Consider the following 20,419-nt stretch of genomic DNA (forward strand, 5'->3'; position numbering starts at 1 on the left):
TGGTGGGGTCATTACCGACCCCTCCGCCCGTGAAACCGGGCCACGCTGCCGTGGGGGGCCGTAGCGGGCCCTCCCAGTGGTCAGCGGCGGGGGCTGGGGATGCCGAGTGGGGCATGGCTCCGTCGTTTAGAGGTAGAGCCAGTGCCGCATCACGCCGAAACCTCCGTTTCGCAGTGATTTTCGCAATGGCGGCGTTAAACACGGCGATGTTATTCGCCGCTGCCGCCGCCTGCGCACCGAGATGGGGCGGCGAGGGCGGGGAGCACGTGCTCTACCTGCCGCTCGCTCTCATCAGAGCTTTCTGATTCTGACATTGGCACCGACCACTCAGCTGGGTGAGGGCGGCGTGATGTCAGGGCCGGCTGAGCGGGCGGGACCATCCCTACTTGGGGAGGTGCCTGCCCAGAACGCCGTTCTTGCTTGTCCTCCGCTGCTAGAAAATCGCAGCGGCAGGTGTCCCGGAGGAACTTCTTCGTGGTCGGCGGCGAACGATCCATCGCTGAAGGGAAAAGTTTCCTCCGCTGAAAAGCGTCCTCCGCTGCTTGGAAGTCGCAGCGGCAGGCGTCCCGGAGGAACTTCTCCATAGGCGGCGGACGATCCATCTTGAAGGGAAAAGTCTGGCGGGTCCTCCAGTCTTAGTAGTCGTCCTTCTCAGTCTTCAGATATAAACCCGTGCTGAACTTTTTGGGAGAATGATGGAGCGAAGGACGCCCCTTTATATAGCACCCCAGGCGGGCGCAGGCATTGAAAAATTCAGTCATTGGCTACTTTAGGTAGCGGGTAAACCAATAGGAGCAGAGCTCCCCTATAGGGCGGAGCTCCACGATATAGAACCTATTGAGCTTGATTGGGCTTTTACAGCAAAATTTACTGTTGCTCCTCTACTACCACCGACAGCAACAAATGGACATGGAGAACATCTACAATATGTTCTTCAATACACCGCGGAGGACAACCAGAAGGGCAACAATTCAATTAAATGTATAATCAATAGTGTGATTTAGTCCAGGGCCATATTCCACAAAGCTCGATAAAGTTCTAAGCCTCGATAAAGTTCTAAGCCTCGAAAATGTTAGCTTGCGTTCGGTGCCATCAATGTGGCTCAAATAATTCGCTGCTTGGTTGAGCTCCTTCTGAGTCAGATATAATTAGCCTGGTCCCGACCAGGCTAAAACACAGGCTATAGTCATCCGTGCGTCAAAAAAGGCTCACAGGCGGAAACTAAACCCTGAACGAAAGTTCCTCATGTGTCTTTTAGGAAATATTAGTTCCCACTTCACATGAGATAGATAGATTAGATAGTTTGATTAGATAGTTTGACTGTGTGATAGATAGATAATTTGATATTTTGAAAGTGTGATCGATCGATAGATAGTTTGATTGTGTGATAGATAACTTGATATTTTGAAAGTGTGATAGATAGATCGATCTAATAAAGAAAAGAGTGTAAAAAAAAAAAGTAATTGTCTCAACTTGCATTACCGTTATCACAGCGGTCTGGCCGGCGTAGTGGTTAAGGCTGCGGACTCGAGTTCCAAAGGTTGCGAGGTCGAGACCTGACTAAGTCATTCATTTTTTTTTTTTTTACATTTAACCGAAGATTTCATGCAAAGGCTTCAAACACCATTGTAATCGTGTCAATTCTTGTAAATTAGCCTGCACCATAATTTTATAGCCTACATACTTTTTTAAATGAGATTTTAGATTAGATTCAGACAACGAAATGCAGTAAAAAGTGCGTCTCAAGCGGGATTCGAACCACGTCTAAAAATGACGAATAAATCCTGTGGCAGCAGTCGGTACCACTAGGCCATTGTGGCGATATGACAGATTGTAGCCTGCTGCTGATATCACCACAGTAGTAATATTCATTTATTAAAATATGAACATATAACAATAACTGGGGCTAGTATGACCTACGCATTTAATCGGTCAGCAATTTCTTGCCAAACCATTTCCCTCGCCTTGTTAATTGCGGCAGTATTGCACTATTTTACATCTTATTTCTCTGTCTTCATAAAAATCAATAATTCGGAATGCTGCGCAAATGTAGTACCCCTGCAGAGTGGAGTATCTTCATTTCGACAGATCGACACTTCAGGGCTTTTTATGTCTGCGTGCACGCGCCCATATCGAAGATTTGTAAGCCTGTCTTCTGTGAACACTGATGACACAAGGCTGATCCTCATTCGAGGAATCACCTGAGGCTTGAATACCAATCTCGAGGTCCCTGAGCGCCGCATTTAATTATAGCGCAGCTATATTAAGCCACCGTTAGTGGAATATGGCCCTGGACTAGGCTTAAGCCTTGTCTGTGAAACCGGCCCCTTGACACTTACTAGGACAGTTGCATAGGAGAAAGACACTTAAGAGATCATTAGATTAGTCTTTTCTGTAAGTGAAGATATTATACAGAAGTCCTGTTCTGTGTTTATGTAAATTGTTCATTGCTATTCTTTTTTGGGGCTTATGCCATTACTTACTAGGAGAGGTGCATAAGAGAAAGACAATGTAGAGAGCCACAGTAGATTATTACACACTCTTATTTCTGTAAGTGAAGACATTTTTGTTTATTATTTGCGACATAATAATTACAACATACAATTCAAAGGTACAATAAAGAATGTTTATTTTGTTTTTTCACTGGGTAATGTTGCAGTGCATACAAAATATTGTAAGAAAATAAATAAAATGTCATCTTGACGGATTTACAAACATAGGAGCTGTCCAACAAAACGTTTCAAACACTGCGAAAATGGCAAGACTCCCAGTCAATGGTTGCATATGTTTTTTGTACTTTGTACTCAATAGTTAAACTCAACAATACTTCTACTTCACTGTCTGTCCAAATGAACGACTCCTTTGCTCCCCGAGGCGGCATGTTGTTTACGATTGGAATTTTGTATTTCGCGGATGTAACGTGGAAGAACCGCTTTAGCTTTTCCTGGCGTCTGATTGGCCAGCGGAGCTATGGGGTTAAAATTATATCGCCGACTACTGGTGTGGAATGCTCAATGACAGCGTTTATATTGCGTTCATACGTATGCATCTGGATGCAGATATGTTATAAACGTGCTCGTCTGGACGGTCATATTTTTATATACAAAAAACGTTTATCAAAAAAACGTATTGGTGTGGACATAGCCTCATTCTGGAATGGTCTGGTCATGCTCACAATTTTCCGGTGTCCCGCGCGTGAGAACTTGATATTAAGAGGTGAGAACTTGATATTATGCATTAAGTCATGGTTTTCAAATAGTCATTACATAAACATTAGTCTGCAAATGTATATCTTCCCGTATTTTTACCATAACGAAACACTGTCTAAAAGATAAGGTCTGCTTGATGTACACGTGGAGCAAACGATGTGGCACTGGCTAGCTAGCTCTGCTTGATGTGAGAATGTGAGAACTTGATATTAAGAGGTGAGAACTTGATATTATGCATTAAGTCATGGTTTTCAAATAGTCATTACATAACATTAGTCTGCAAATGTATATCTTCCCGTATTTTTACCATAACGAAACACTGTCTAAAAGATAAGGTCTGCTTGATGTACACGTGGAGCAAATGATGTGGCTAGCTAGCTAGTCCTTGGGCCAAACCCCCAAATTGAACATTTCATTACCAAATTCTGGGCAAATCCTAGATGTGATTTTCTTATTCCTATACATCCCTAGATTATGTTTTGATATGATAGACCTTTTGGATTGGCAGCTTATTAGTAGTTATCACCTCGTAAAGGTACGGAGTGCTTTTTTCAAAACCGGAGTTTTGCCTAAAAGTCCCCTGCCATATCCTGCTCCCCTTCGCATGATTCGCGCCTAGCCAGGCCCGGATTAACCCCCTAGGGTGCCCTAGGGTGACCAGACTTGATGTGTTGTGCCCCCCCCCCCCCCCCCCCCAACACACACATTTTATTTTATTTTTTACTTTGCAAGTGAAAATTTGATATTTACTATGGTTACAAAAACCATAGATTTACAAGAGCATATTACTACAGTACTGGGTCATCACAGTTCTTTACTATGATGGTGAGTAAATTAACCAGTCTCTACTGCTTGTCTGCAGGCCCTATTCTGGAAGGACACCGGGCCTTTAGAAATTGCCATTTCCCTCACATGCTCCGTGATGTCTCCCCATAGTTCCGGGTCTGTTGAGATGTTAAAATCCACCAACGGCTGCTGATCTTCGGCAATATTTCCAGGATCCACCTCGTCGTCTCCGTCATCCTCGCTCTCATGCACCTGACTGTTCTCAGCGCCATGGCTCACGTCTGCCTGAGCTGTAGAATCGTCTGCTGGGCAGTTAGCATTAGCTTCACCGCTCTCGTCGTTGTTCTCGTCGTTGTTCTCGTCGTTGTTCGCTATGTTCGCTCCCTCGCTCGCTCTGCTGCCCCCCCCCACTGTTAACTTCAGTGCTCATTTTAGGCCTAGGTGAAATAAAACAATTCCCAATTGTTGGGACATTTTTAAGAGCGACCGTATGTCTGGAGTCTTTGCCTTTCTTAATTTTTCGCTTGGCAGAGCCACTCAGTTGTCGCCTGTCCATTTTGATTTCTTAGGTGATAGTTTGGCCGGGCGTCACTGCGTCATCGCGCTGATTCGCGCACCTGTCTGTGATTGGGGGGGGGGGGGCACTTGTCTGTGACTGGGAGGGGGCACTCGCAATTATTTATCTTTTTTATCATGATAGCCTAAATATAACCATTAGTTTTGTACCTGTGTGGATGTCTTCCAGTAAATATAGCCTATAATTTAAAAATGTGCCCAAAATATATATATATATATATTATTTTTTTGGGTGCCCCCCCATTGGCTGGTGCCCCAGGGCATTCACCCGATGCAATATATGGATAATCCGGGCTTGCGCCTAGCTGTGCTGTGGTTGTGATAGAGACATGAGCCCTTTCATGTTCTTTATGCGCCTGAGTCTCCTAAACACATAGAGACCAACCCCGAGTCGATCAATGATTCCTACGCTGAGCTATGGTAACTTTCCCGCACCTACCGCACAATACCTCCGGAAAACCGCAAAAATTAGGCTTTCATCGGTAGGGGGTAGGTGCGGTAAAGTTACCATAGCTCATCGTAGGAATCATTGATCGACTCGGGGTTGGTCTCTACGTGTTTAGGAGACTCAGGCGCATAAAGAACATGAAAGGGCTCATGTCTCTATCACAACCACAGCACAGCTAGGCGCGAATCATGCGAAGGGGAGCAGGATATGGCAGGGGACTTTTAGGCAAAACTCCGGTTTTGAAAAAAGCACTCCGTACCTTTACGAGGTGATAACTACTAATAAGCTGCCAATCCAAAAGGTCTATCATATCAAAACATAATCTAGGGATGTATAGGAATAAGAAAATCACATCTAGGATTTGCCCAGAATTTGGTAATGAAAAATGGTTTGGCCCAAGGACTAAGCTCTGCTTGATGTGAGAATGTGAGAACTTGATATTAAGAGGTGAGAATTTGATATTATGCATTAAGTCATGGTTTTCAAATAGTCATTACATAAACATTAGTCTGCAAATGTATATCTTCCTGTATTTTTACCATAACGAAACACTGTCTAAAAGATAAGGTCTGCTTGATGTACACGTGGAGCAAACGATGTGGCTAGCTAGCTCTGAAATAACATTTCCGAAATTTGCTTCACTTACACTTTTATTTTTTCTTAACAGATTTGGATTGAACTTCAGCTTCCAGAGTGAGAACTTGATATTAAGAGGTGAGAACTTGATATTATGCATTAAGTCATGGTTTTCAAATAGTCATTACATAAACATTAGTCTGCAAATGTATATCTTCCCGTATTTTTACCATAACGAAACACTGTCTAAAAGATAAGGTCTGCTTGATGTACACGTGTAGCAAACGATGCAGCAAGGAGGAGCCGGGATCAAACAGCTGTGTCCCTCAGCCAACGCCATCCCAGGTCAGCCAATAAAAATGTATTTAACATTGAACTACCATCCTAACCAGCTCTCATTACTGTGAAATGTTATGCTAGCTTTTCAGTCACTCTACAGATAAGGGAGCTCACTTCATAACTAGCAAAATCTAGGCTCAAGCTGTGTTTATCTTTTTTTGTAGTCATGGGTGACCTGGCCAGTTTCATAACAGCAGTGGTTCCAGGCTGTGGACTACAACCTTTGCTGGATGTAATCGAAACCCTTGGCGTGACTACTGTGGAGGACCTACACTTTGTGGAAGTAAAAGACCTTGAAGGTGTCCTGAAGATAGTAGAAGCGAGAAAGCTTCTTGCTCGTGCCAAAAGTAAGTGAAACATTGACTGTGCATGTCTTCATTTTTATTTACTGTATGTCAAACTAATGTGTTATACTTTTGTTTAGGTTACAACAGCAGAGAAACCGAAACAGATTTGTCCGTGACCAGTGACTGGAGCCCGTCTGCGAGCTCTGTGGCCTTTCCTGCCAGTCCAAGCCTTTTTTTCTCTTGTCAGAAGTAAGTAAAACCATTGTATTAACACACTTACCTTTTCAAATGACAATACTTGAGGTCTGTTGCGACCAGAAGGGAGGTTCCTCTGTGCTGATTACATAATTAGCTGCTGCCTTAATGAAGTAGACATGGAATGAGGTCAAGTTTGAGCACTCTAATGGGTTCTCCTATTAAAAGGGGGGTAGGCTCCCAGATTTCTATGCACTTTTTGTCATGATGTCTCGATGGTAATCAATAAATGTAATGTCAATAAATAAAAAAAATCCATAATAAATAAGGGGGTCAGGGGCAAATTTACCTCCACCCAGTCAAAACTCAAACCAGCAGGTTTAATTGAACGGCCTAGCTGTCTGTCAGAAGCCGAACCAGAAGGTACCTATCATCATAATTTATTGATTACCATCGAGACATCATGACAAATGAAGAGATTATAACAAAAAGTACATAGACATCTGGGAGCTTACCCCCCCATACTGATTTTTTCATTGTTGCCGTCTTCACTGTTAACATTCAACAATGGTCACACTGAGTAGTGTGCTTGCAGAGGTGGTGATCAGTGCAAGCACCCAACAATGTGAGATACTCTTCTGTGCCTGTTTTGACATGCAAAAATGAATGTTATAATTCACTGCCATTTAGGACCCTCTACAGACCTTCAGAGCAGCAGTTCTGAGAGAGATGATGTACAGTTGTTTGACTCCTCTCTAAGCTCACCTACAAGCTCCATGTCACCTCAGTCCACTCCAAGACGATGCCCCATCACAAATAAACGTGCGTACATTTGCCATGTATACTTTTAACTATAGGGGATGTTGAAGGTTTCATTCAATTAGTAAATGGATGGCCCAAAACTGCTCTTACTGTTAAAGGAGCACTAGGCGGCCATTTATTGGTAATCAATAAAATAAGCGGTTTGACACAGAAATTAACATGTGAAATCTGTGGAAGAGGCAGGAGTGAAAATGGCACTATTCTAAAATGGTTCAACGTATGTTCAAAAACAACACATGAATTGAAAGCAGACATTATGGGCTTTGACCTCATAGTTCATTGTTTCATTTGAAATACAAATGATATTGTCTCAGAGGCAAAACAACCAATCTCACGTATCTGTGCTAATTATGGCTCACTGTATTCCAGGTCAGCGTGATGGAGATGAGATGGCCTCCACCAGTGAATGCTCCATCAGCGGTGAGAAGGGAACAGCAGCACTGGACAATAACTGGCACTTCAACTTCAACATACAGTGGAACCTCATGCCTTCGCATATAAAGAATGCACTGGAGAAGAAAGAACGGCCAACGGCGAGGGATAGAAGAGAGATCATCAGGTTGATTGCCGCAGAAATCCTGGTTGTCTGCAAAAAGCCTCAAAAGAAGCACTTGAGTGAAATTGCCCGCAAGATGGTACTGGACTATCCTAAGTCCTTCAAGGATGTGATCGAGGATCAAGTAGTAGGTAGTGGCTACGATTCTATAACAAAACAACTACAAAGCAGAGTGGACAACAACAAAAGGATGGGGCCACCAATGATGACTCAGCCCAGCAGTGTTGACAAGGGAAAGAAGACACGGAAAGTCTCTTATGGATGTGTGAACCCAGAACCTCAACTGTCTGCAAATGATGAATCCCAGAGCAATAAGATGAAAGAAGAACTACACAGAATGTTTCAGGAAAATGAGAAGGATGAGAAGAAAATAGAAGCATTGATGACAAACACGTTTGCCTCCCAGAGAAGAGATGTCCTAAATGAAAAAGACACACAGACCTTGAAAGAAGAATGGCCCTATCTTTTCAACACAACTGGATTGAAGGCTCATTTCAAGCAACTAACCGGTGTCCACATAAATGAAGAATTCCAAGAGGCCATGAATAGCAAATACAAAAAAGTCCTGGGATATTTCAAGTGTCAGCGCCCGGAAAGAGAATGTGTTGCAGCAAAACTCATACCTCAAATCCAGGCTGTGAGTGAAGACTCCTGTGGGGCTGTGTTGCTGCTTTTGGCCCAATTCAAAGAAGATCAGAACAAGATGCTCATAAATGTTGATGATACCTGTGTTGCAACAGATGTGGACTTGCAGCATCTCCCCACAACCCCATGCATATTGCTGTGTGGTAAGTGAAAGTATATTAACCATTTCATGTGCACATACAATACAGTCATTGTTGAGAAAATGTAATGTATAACTTGTCAGCTCAGTTTTGACTCTCTTTTTCTCTCTCCCTCTCGTATCGCTGTCTGTCTGTCTGTCTGTCTGTCTGTCTGTGTGTGTCTCTGTCTGTGTGTGTGTGTGCGCGTCTGTCGTACCTTCACAGGAGAAAGCCCACTGACTGCATCTGCTTTCATGGTAGCAGTGGACCAGGTGGTGGTCAATGACAGAGTTGGAAGTTTCACAGAGGCAGTTAATGACATATTCATGATATACTATGTCCTCAACATCGACTACCCTGTAGAGCTTTGCGCAACATTGGAGTTTCTTCAAAGGTAATTGTATATTTTTTAATCTTTAATTTTTCATTTACCGGTATAATTAACTTTTAATCATAAAGTCCTTGTAGCAGAGTTTGAGACTGAATCAGTGCGGTGCAGAAGGCAGGGCATGAGTGACGGAGCCCATTCTTTCAAACATTCATTGAGAGCAGCGCACACTAGGCAACAGCAGAATCACAGTGTACAGCCAAGGCCCACCAATGTGAATGAACAGAATTGTGTAAATGTACACCATTTGACAACGATGTCAAGCATTCTATGTACCACTCCTCTACCAACAGATGCATGTTCAAGATAAATCCAGACAAGGGCTCAAAAGTACAAAAACAAGGCAGTAAGAAGCGTGTCGCAGTCAATCCCAAGGTCCTGTCACTCATATCAAAGATATCGGAGTATGACTGGCTGTAGTGACAGGTGATTTTATTGTTATTAATTTGATTCCTTGTGATTTATTGACCCAAATAATGAAAAAAACTGTCTAGACAAAATTGACCCAATAATTTAATACTTGAATATTAAGAGTAGTTTTGGACTTTGCGTGATGCCTGAGTGCTTTCTTTCCCCAGCCGTTTCTTTATATGTCTATTCACTGTTTGAATAAAGTTTGTTTAAAGGAATGGTAACAAATCAAATCCTACTTTTCAAGGACTTTCCAGGGAATCATAGTGTCCTTTTTTCGTTTTCACAGATGCACCAAGGATCAGTGGAGGCTGGTGACTTCCAGAATTGAGGAGGCCAATTTTTTTTCCGCTTGCTCGCTTCACTCGCGATGGAATGTTCCCTGTTCTTCTTATCTGTCTTTGTTAAAAATTATTAATTTGTGTTTGGCGGTACTGAAGGGATTGGGACACTCTCAGGATGGTGGATGAAGCAGCTTTTATTGCCTGCACAATGGGTCATCAAATAAACAAAACAATTGGCATGAATCTCTGGTCCGCCTGCAGCAGCTATTGTCCCTTCTGCTCAGGCTCACAACATTCACCACAACATACTACATACAATCAATGACATGTCAAAAGCACTCAAACACTATGTCAATCAGACACACAACATACAATCCAGTGGCGGATACAGAAAGTGGCTGATGGGTAGGCCTGGAAAAATCTGGGTGGGCCTGAGTGAAACTCATCACCGCACGTTTTAGACCTATGTATGAGCAGCCAGATGGATGGAACACAACCGGGCTCGCGATCATAGGCGCCGATTTATGTTTCTGCCCGTGGGTGCTCGAAACATTTGGGTACGACCAACACGCATGCACACACGCAAAATATTCGCAGGGACTGGAGGAGATCACTATGCAGACCATGAAACGAACAGAAAATAAATAAAGTACCTGTCTACCCAATGCAACGGACAGCCAAACAAGTTATTATAATACACACACGCAAGGCATTCAAGCGCACGCAATTCAATGAATTAACCAATAACCATCAACTATGGAGGACCAAGTCTGACAGAATTAACAATAAATATATAGGTACATAAATGAATGTATGAACAAATAAATGAACGAATACACACTAGGATCCTCTGTGATATTCCTTGAGCAGACAATTCCGCAGTTTCCACAAAGCCTACTGCTCGTTCTTTAATTACCCCTCCATGAATGAATCGAATACAGACAGCAACTAGCTCGCGCTTGGATAGATCTTTATACTCATCCGCAAGTATGGCATAATATGTGGATTGCTCATGCAGTTCAGACTTTATCTTTCGAATTAGCAGTGAGGCTGCAGCCTCAAGCAGCTCATCCTGAATGTGATGGCTTAGGAGCGTGGCATTTCGAGGCAGTTCCTTCAGTCTATTTTCAATTTCTGGATCATATTTTGACATGAACTTGAATAGCTCCAAGAAATTACCTTTATTGAGCGCCTCTTCCGTTTCTCTGTGACCTCTAAGTGGAATTTCCAACTTGGCACACAACATAGCAATGTCTAACACAACTTTAACGTGTTGCCGGTTTCGCTCTATGAATGAAACGGCATCACCGTGCATTTGATTTAACACTGTCCCACGGCTTTGGGGTCCATGGCTTTGCCCATCCAACTTGGTGAGGGCAACAGCATGCGGCTTGCTAGACTCGTGTTTGTCACAGGCCTGCCGGAGACGTTTCCAATTTTTGTATCCATCTCTTATAAAAGTGAACTCCGTGTGCGCCTCTGGGAAATGTCGACACACTTTACAAAAAATAGCGTCTCTTTCTTTACTATATTCCATCCACTTGAACTTCTCGTACCAATTTCTACTGAAGGAGCGCGATTTCCCATCTATTACAGTGGTAGTAGGGAATGTTACCAGCTTTGGTTGAGTGGCTGGTTCCTCCATGGCTGACAGATCCGACGGTGTAGTCCTACCAGTTCTTCACAAGCCGGTGGCAATGACGGTCGCAAGACAAAACTATTCACATTACAGTTAGTTAGTGAAAATTAAACTTTAAAAATATTTTATTATTAAAAAATATGTATTTTTATGAATCTGACTGGGTGGGCCAGCTGTCAATCTGGGTGGGCCTAGGCCCACCCAGGCCCACCCATAGATCCGCGCCTGATACAATCCAGAACAATACTTCATTTCCATAAGTATCTTCAAGCGTAGATTAAAGGATGTGGTCACCGCTCGCTGTACCTGCTTTGGTTAGACTTCTCAATGTTTTAATCACCTTGTAAATACCCCTACCATTGTTTGTCTATTGTATTGTTGCCACTGTCTTATGTCCTGTCTTGTTATCTGAACTGTTTTTTAAGCTACTATTTTGACCCTGTCTTGGCCAGGTCTCTCTTGTAAAAGAGGTTTTAATCTCAATGTGACTTCCTGGTAAAATAAAGGTAAAATAAATAAAAATCCATTTCTAATATTTATCCTGCAGAACAGCACTCATACGCGTGTGGCGGAAAAAGGTACTACACGGAGGCCAGGCCTCCTGTTCCCACCCATTTTCAGTGATTTGGCCAATCACATATTGCCATGAAAAAATTTGCATTACATTGACTTCTATGAGAAACCACTTTCCGACAGGAGGCCTGGCCTCCGTGTAGTACCTTTTTCCGCCACACGCGTGTATGAGTGCTGTTCTGCAGGATAAATATTAGAAATGGATGAAGTATTGTTCTGAATTGTATGTTGTGTGTCTGATAAAAAATATAATTATTGCTTTTTTAAATCTCTCTCTCTTCTCTCAAATTATTGGGGAGGCCAGGCCTCCTCCACCTCTATGGAGGAGCCTCCACTGCCAAGGATCCAGCTGATGCTCGTCGTGCCCTCATACCACCCTCATGGAGTCTGTTTCTCGCTCTGGCAGTGCTCCTCCTGTTCCTCCTTGCACAAAGGACCAGATAGCGGTCCTGCTGCTGGGTTGTTGTCCTTCTACGGCCCCCTCCACGTCTCCTGGTATCTCCTCCATGCTCTTGACAAGACCGCCAGCAAAACCGGCAAGAAGCGCAGAAAGTCCAGGAAGGAGAGCTACGCTATCTACGTGTACAAGGTCCTGAAGCAGGTCCACCCCGACACCGGCATCTCCTCCAAGGCCATGGGAATCATGAATTCCTTTGTCAACGACATCTTCGAGCGCATCGCCGGCGAGTCCTCTCGCCTGGCCCACTACAACAAGCGTCGTACCATCACCTCCAGGGAGATCCAGACCGCCGTGCGTCTGCTGCTCCCCGGTGAGCTGGCCAAGCACGCCGTGTCCGAGGGCACCAAGGCCGTAACCAAATACACCAGCTCCAAGTAAACAGATTTTCGTCTGTACTGCTTACCCCAAAAGGCTCTTTTAAGAGCCACCCACCCTATCAAAAAAGAAAGCAATTCCATAGTGAGATGACCTCGCGTGCTACAAATCAGTCGAATGTATATGCTGTACTAATTGTGTATTGTAACAAGTAAGTACAATTATACAGTATTTATACAGCACCTTTCCCAGACCAAGGGTCTCAAAGTGCTTTACATAACAAGGAAGAAAACACAAATAAAACAGTAATACAGGAGTGAAAGCCACAGCAGGTTAAAACAGGCAGAAAGCATACATAACATAACAAGCATGTATAAGGCATATGTATCAATTACTCGATGTTACAGTTTTCAAAGACTCCAGTCCTTGAACGCGCAGGAGGTTTTGCGCGCCTTTTTTGTTCCTCACTTGTTTGTTGCTCACTAGTTTAAAACGGTTTCCTCTATTAATATAATGGACAGGAGTGACTACACTGCATACATACGCATGGCCAATTTCTCGGGACAAGTGGATTTAAAATAAATAATAAAATATAATAATAGTTTAAACGGCGTTCACATGTGGATCTACCATCACCTCCAGGGAGAATCAGACCGCCTGCTACTGCTCCACAGCAGATGAATGTGTGTACCTTAAACGGCGAAGACAAATGTAATCTTCTTGCACTTGAATAGCATTAAGGTTGATGCAGGCTCACTAGTCAGCTACCTGGACAGAACCTCAAGAACCAATGATGTGAACGAGTTCGGTCATGCATGTCTTGTCTATGTCTATTATTGTATTATTGGTGAATATTAATACGATTAATACGAGGCTCAAGGACAGCCAAGCAGCGGCAGAACCATTATATAATAATAATAATAATAATGCATTTTATTTATAAAAGCACTTTACATATAAAATCTCAGAGTGCTTACAACACAGTAGATAAAGCAATAAAAACATTCAATTAAAAGGCTAAAAAAAGGCTCTATTAAAAAGGTGGGTTTTAAGGCCCCGTTTAAAAGCATCCACAGACTGTGGTGCCCTTAGGTGGTCAGGGAGAGCATTCCACAGCCTGGGAGCAGCCGAGCAGAAGGCCCGATCTCCCATCGTGCGGAGCTTGGTCCTGGGGGTCTTGAGGAGGTTGGTGGCAGTAGAACGGAGGGTGCGTGAGGAGGTCTGAGGGGTATGGAGGAGTTCCTTGAGGTAGGGGGGGGCAGTTCCATGGATGCACTGGTGGGTGAGGAGGGAGACCTTGAATTCAATTCTGAGGGAGACGGGGAGCCAGTGAAGTGATTTGAGGATGGGGGTGATGTGATCATATTTGCGCACCCTCATCAGGATCCTAGCAGCGCTGTTCTGGATGTATTGAAGTTTCTGGAGGCAGCTGCTAGGAATCCCGATGAGGAGTGCGTTGCAGTAGTCCAGTCTGGAGGAGACAAAGGCGTGGATGAGCTTCTCTGCATCTGCCAGAGTGAGTGCAGGACGGAGTTTGGCAATGTTCCTTAGGTGAAAAAAAGCTGTTTTGGAAATATGTTCAATGTGGGTCTCGTAGGTGAGGTGAGGGTCCATTTTGACACCCAGGTTGGTAACAGATGAGGAGAGGGGAATGTTCTGGCCAGAGAAGGTGATGCTGGTGATGGTGGATGACCGGACCTGGTGTGGTGTGCCGACTAGGATGGCTTCGGTCTTGGAGCTATTATATTATGGATATTATATTATGTTACATTACAAATGTGATGTAATTTAAACACCCCGGTCCACAAAGACCCACAAACACATGGAGAGAGGAGGCAGGCTGACTACGTCACCATCGATAAACAACACATACATAAGCACATTTAATTTATTGAATTTACTTATTACTATTATTATTTATTTATTTACAAACAAAGTTATGATTGCAATTTCAGCTAGTTACCAACTAGTTTAGTAGCCGAACATATTCATCATAAGGCTGCTGATGTCCTCAACACAATTCTGGTGATAATATCGCAATTGATTCCTCAGAATCGACATGCAGCAAGCAGTCTATCTATGGCTTTCACCTGTCTTGTCTAGATTTAATGGGAGGGAGAGGGACACCATCTGAAAAATCACCTATACGGACAAGCTCTCAGCCCCATCCCCGCGACTGTGTTTCACGACCACCAAAAGAGCTCATATTTATAACACCCCGCACCACATCGGGGGACCCTCAACCTTTGTACTCCCTTGCCAGACAACCTGGCTACCTGGACAACGAGTGCTGGTCGCAATCATATGCACTTTTAGCCACTTTAGGAGACAAATAACACAGGAAAAGCTGTGCGCACCGCTCCCTCCGACGGTGCAACGGTGGGGTTTTGATCGAGTCACAACAAAACTCACGAGGCCTTCGCGGCTCACATGACTTTATTCTAACCGGAGGCAAGTCTGCTCGCTGGCCCGTTTGCATTTGGACCTCAACTCGGCACCACGGGTGACTTTTGGCCCGTTATTCGCGAGGAGAAAACACAGGCGCCCAAACATTTCGGCAGCTACGACTGCTGAGCAGGGATGGCTGAGTCTGCACGGTTCTCATGCCGCGTTTAAGGACAGCCCCCTGCTCCGGGTTGAGCTTCATTCTCACAGAGCAGATTTGCAGACTAGTTGGTTTACCGGAACGAACGAGACTTTCTACAGACATGGCAGAAGTCGCACCAGCACCAGCCCCCGCGCCGGCCAAGAGCCCCAAGAAGAAGGCAGCAACCAGGCCCAAGAAAGCTGGCCCCAGCGTCGCCGAGCTCATCGTGACGGCCGTGTCAGCATCCAAGGAGAGGAGCGGTGTTTCTCTGGCCGCGCTCAAGAAGGCGCTGTCGGCCGGTGGTTACGACGTGGAGAAGAACAACTCCCGCGTCAAGGTCGCCGTCAAGAGCCTCGTCACCAAGGGCACTCTGCTCCAGCTCAAGGGCACCGGGGCCTCCGGCTCTTTCAAGCTCAACAAGAAAGCCGCCGAGGCGGTCAAGAAGCCGGCGAAGAAAGCCGCCGCCCCGAAACCCAAGAAGGCGGCCACAAAGAAGCCCGTCGCTGCCAAGAAGTCTCCGAAAAAGGCAAAGAAGCCTGCTGCTGCGGTCAAGAAGTCTCCCAAGAAGGCAAAGAAGCCCGCGGCAGTCACCAAGAAGGCCACCAAGAGCCCCAAGAAAGTCAAGAAGGCCACACCGGTCAAGAAGGCTCCGGCTAAGAGCCCCAAAAAGGCCGTCAAGGCAGCCAAGCCCAAGGTAGCCAAACCCAAAACGGTGAAGCCCAAGGCAAAGAAGGCAGCCCCAAAGAAGAAGTAAACATTCAAAGTGTTCTTGCCGACACCATTTGTACCACAAAAAGGCTCTTTTAAGAGCCACCCAGATTTTCGTAAAAACGCATTATCATCCATGACGACAGAAAAAGTCGAGTGTTTATTTTAGTATTTTACACCAGTGTCAACCACGGACTTACACACACGACAATCATGGTTTTACTTATTGAGTAAATAATGAGCAGTAATGAGAGATTTGACATCTAGGTCTAGTTTACACTTTGACGCTATAACGTGTCACTCGGTAGATCTGTGTGCGGGAGAGGATGGTGGGGGTATGACAGTGTCCATAAAGTTGCATATAATATCAACATATACAGTTAGTTCCTCTTTCCGTTACACCAATACGTTATATTTGGACAGAAAGGCGGGATATAACAGAACACTTTTCGCTCAGTCAGGAATAACGTACTACAGAGAGCTGGGAACGCACTTCACAATGTACATATTATATACGTATCAATTCTATATTATTATTATTATTATTATTATTATTATTATTATATTATGACATATACTAGTTTTAGTATATTGAATATGTCATGTCAGGTCTTCTGACGCTGGTTTTCTCTGTGTACCACATGTACAAAAGAAGAGATTTGGTGAGGCTGCATTCTCATTTTATGCACCCAAATTGTGGAATGCACTGCCAGTTTACATTAGGGATGCAACCTCAGCACATATGTTCAAGTCAAGACTAAAAACCCATCTTTTTAATATTGCCTTTAAATGACTAAATAATTAAATTAAGATTATAAAAACCCATCCTTTTAATATTGCATTTAAATTACAAAATAATTAAATTAAGATGATATCATGATTAAAGCACTTTGAGCTGCAACGTTTGCAGGAAAAGCGCTATACAAATAAAGTTATTATTATTATTATTATTATTATAATTATTATTATTACGTGGGACGAGTTTGATTTAAACTTCGAATTCTGGCGCGCGAGGGAAACTCACAAAGACAGAAGTGTCACAATCTCTGTCTCTTGATTGGATGAGGTGACATCGACCCAGTGGCCAATGAACGCCGTCAAGGCGAGCTATAAGAACGACGCTCCAAGCGGCAGAACTGTGATCTGAAATTATTTTCTTCATCTTGTTTGAGATCCCGCTAAACCTTCACCATGTCAGGAAGAGGCAAAACCGGAGGCAAGGCCAGAGCCAAGGCAAAGACCCGCTCTTCTCGCGCTGGGCTTCAGTTCCCTGTGGGCCGTGTCCATAGGCTCCTACGCAAGGGCAACTATGCCCAGCGTGTGGGCGCTGGCGCACCAGTCTACCTGGCCGCCGTGCTCGAGTACCTGACTGCTGAGATCCTGGAGTTGGCCGGTAGCGCCGCCCGCGACAACAAGAAGACTCGTATCATCCCACGTCACCTGCAGCTGGCCGTCCGTAACGACGAGGAGCTGAACAAACTGCTGGGCGGTGTGACCATCGCTCAGGGTGGTGTGCTGCCCAACATCCAGGCAGTGCTGCTCCCCAAGAAGACCGAGAAGGCCGCCAAAAAGTAAACTGCTTCACCTCCTCAACCCCAAAGGCTCTTTTAAGAGCCAACCACTTCTCTCTCCAAAAGCAATGCATCACTCCATCCTCTGTTTGTCTGCGCTGTGAGTGTCATGTTGTGAAATGTCTCATTCTGTCATGTTCGCGTAGATGAGGCAGAGGACACGCGCCATAATACACAGGGCTACAGGAACATTCCTCTTTGTCACTTTCAGAATGTTTTCTCCTTCATGTTTTAAAATCATCGTTTTTATTACATATTGTACAAGTAGGCAGGAGCCCGACACAAACACGATAATAATAAGTAATGTAAGCAAGTAAACTAAGTCATACATTGCTAAAGTAATAAAGTACAGTGGTTACAATAGTGCAAAGTACGATGATATGAAATGCAATATAATATAATACAGTAAGGTATTCATTTACTCCAATGGTATACAAGTAATCCAGTAGTGCGCGGTGCTTATAATACTGTAGTGAACCGTGTTGTTGTTTGGTTGAAGCAAGTAGGTAAATGATATAAATCAGGACAAAGGAAACATCTCTGAAGCCTGTTTGGGGGAAGGGCCGAACATAGGAAGCGGCAGGGTTCAAGTGTTTGAATTTGGCGGCAATGACGTGGACGGGGCTCGTGTCCAATGGCAGCCGGAGAAGGTTTGATTGATTGATTGAAAACTTTATTAGAAGATTTGCAGAAGTAGGTACATGAAAGTACATATTACATACAAGGTCAACTAACAGGATAAAAACCCAAGAAAGCCACTGGCTTATTTCAATTGGGGTCCTTGATCCTTGAAGGAGGAGACAACGAGCCAATGAGCTCGTCTATATTCGGGGCACGACTGGGGTTTATAAATGTAACACTTTCTTTGTAGACTGGCTACACTCCAACTGAACGTAGGAAGTTAGCGCCATGGCCAGAACCAAGCAAACCGCTCGTAAGTCCACCGGTGGCAAAGCCCCCAGGAAGCAGCTCGCCACCAAGGCTGCCCGTAAAAGCGCCCCGGCGACCGGCGGTGTGAAGAAGCCTCACCGCTACAGGCCCGGCACCGTGGCTCTGAGGGAGATCCGTCGTTACCAAAAGTCCACCGAGCTGCTGATCCGCAAGCTGCCCTTCCAGCGCCTGGTGAGAGAAATCGCCCAGGATTTCAAGACCGACCTGCGCTTCCAGAGCTCTGCTGTGATGGCCCTGCAGGAGGCCAGCGAGGCCTACCTGGTTGGTCTGTTCGAGGACACCAACCTGTGCGCCATCCACGCCAAGAGGGTCACCATCATGCCCAAAGACATCCAGCTGGCCCGCCGTATCCGTGGAGAGCGCGCCTAAGATGACCACCCTGATCTAATAGTAGATCCCCAAAGGCTCTTTTAAGAGCCACCTCAATATCTCCCTCAAAGGCGTGTTTCCATTTACCACCCGTGGAGGGCGTTAAATCTATAGGTTATACGACTCAAATGAGTAGCCTGCAGGGATGCTGACCGTGCCATCTCGCTAACCGAAATACATGTAGGCCAATTCACAACAGCATAAGGCCTTAATGTGTGAATTCGTTGTGATGGTCTAACTATGATAAGCACTCCTTATGTAAAATAATCCGAAGTAAATCAGGGTCAGTCAGTGTATTCTGTAGGTCACGGATTTTCTCCACACAAGGTCTGTGATTTACTTCAGCTAAAGCTTAATGGTGCTGGGAGGACATCAAAATGCGGTACCCCCATAGGCTGTTCTTAAAATAGATAGTATATGTATATATACAGTGTTCAGACCCCTTCAATTTTCCACATTATGTGGTGTTATAGACTCAATTTAAAATGGATTAAATTAGAAGAATTTGCCATAAATCCACACACAATGAGCACATGATTATAAAAGCATGTTGTATTGTATTGAATATGTCAGGGTTATTAAAACACGTTAGGCTATACTGCATATGTGAATGAAATGTGCCACAGTATGTATTGTAAATAACGTTTAATCTGATTTGATGGTTAGGGTCATTTACATTGTACAAGGAAAACATTTAAATGTAGAAAATAATAATAATCATCTCTAAAAAATAAAATAATCTCTTTTACAGTTTATTGAGAAAACATTGAAAACAAATGTCCTATTTGCAATCATTGGATCATTCAAATGAAGATGACCTGACCCCATGAATATGTAATAGAGGTCCAGTCTGACCAGATATGAACATCCTCTGACTGTTGACACCATCACAGGATTGGGCTTCAATAATCTCAGATTCTAGAATTCACAGAGAGAGCTCAATCTGAGAGTCAACCCTCTGAGATTCATTGAAGTGGGAAATAATTACATATTACTCTTAAAACCAAATCACAGAATACAGAATAGTAGGTTATGATAAAGCATCACTCACTTATGGGGAGCTCTAATATTATACAGCTCAGCACTGTCACCCCAACAAGGCCCAAAGACCCCTTCCAGCCCAATTGGGCTAGTTTAGGTTGCATTGTGCTGGTAAAATTGGGCTTGGGCTGGTGCACAGAATTTGGCCTGGTTTCCCATGAAAAAAAATGTTTTAAAATAACTTGACAGAGACTGTGTTAACTGTGTTAAATATGCTGTGATCACCATGCTAATGTGTGTTTAATTGCAGACCATGCTAATGTGCAATTAACACATTTTATTATATTGCCAATTCAATTGGGGGTTGGTTTTAAAATGGCACATTCATTGAGACTATAGAGGATGTCACATGGAAATGGATTTCATATGATAATACCATGATTGAATTGAGGTTATCTTCCATGATCATATTTTGCCATTGCATTGAACATGAAACAAGACTAAGCATTGTCATTACTTTGACACAGCATTGCTAATCGAAACAATCAACACATATTATTTTTGGTATTTGAGCAGTCCCTTTGTTTACTCTATTTTATTCGTTTTTTATATGTATAATTATTA

At 44.0% G+C, this 20,419-nt stretch overlaps 4 protein-coding genes across 4 annotated transcripts in view; 3 read left to right on the top strand and 1 right to left on the bottom strand.

The window, feature by feature from the left end:
- The window catches only part of LOC308152940 (histone H3.2), a gene marked incomplete at its 3' end in the record, with an annotated part of 110,290 nt that extends 91,476 nt beyond the window's left edge, over positions 1-18,814 (top strand). Inside the window, exon 2 of the mRNA XM_080526012.1 lies at positions 18,392-18,814. Within this exon, the coding sequence (XP_080382138.1) occupies positions 18,404-18,814 (411 nt within the window). The 5' untranslated portion in view covers positions 18,392-18,403. The remainder of the gene's footprint in view (positions 1-18,391) is intronic.
- Positions 1-20,419, bottom strand: part of LOC308152942 (histone H3.2) — a gene marked incomplete at its 3' end in the record, with an annotated part of 136,982 nt that overhangs the window by 35,129 nt on the left and 81,434 nt on the right. The window lies entirely within an intron of this gene.
- Positions 15,337-20,419, top strand: part of LOC308152849 (histone H1-like) — a gene marked incomplete at both ends in the record, with an annotated part of 169,670 nt that continues 164,587 nt past the window's right edge. The window contains one exon of the mRNA XM_080525917.1: positions 15,337-15,909. Coding sequence (XP_080382043.1) covers positions 15,337-15,909 — 573 coding nt within the window. The remainder of the gene's footprint in view (positions 15,910-20,419) is intronic.
- LOC308152901 (histone H2A-like) lies at positions 17,115-17,498 on the top strand (the record flags this gene model as incomplete). Its single annotated transcript, XM_080525973.1, has 1 exon — positions 17,115-17,498. One exon carries the CDS (start codon positions 17,115-17,117, stop codon positions 17,496-17,498), a length of 384 nt encoding a protein of 127 aa, XP_080382099.1.

The sequence above is a fragment of the Nansenia antarctica genome (assembly GCF_963989245.1).
Source record: "Nansenia antarctica genome assembly, chromosome: 3".
Taxonomy (NCBI): Eukaryota; Metazoa; Chordata; class Actinopteri; order Argentiniformes; family Microstomatidae; genus Nansenia; species Nansenia antarctica.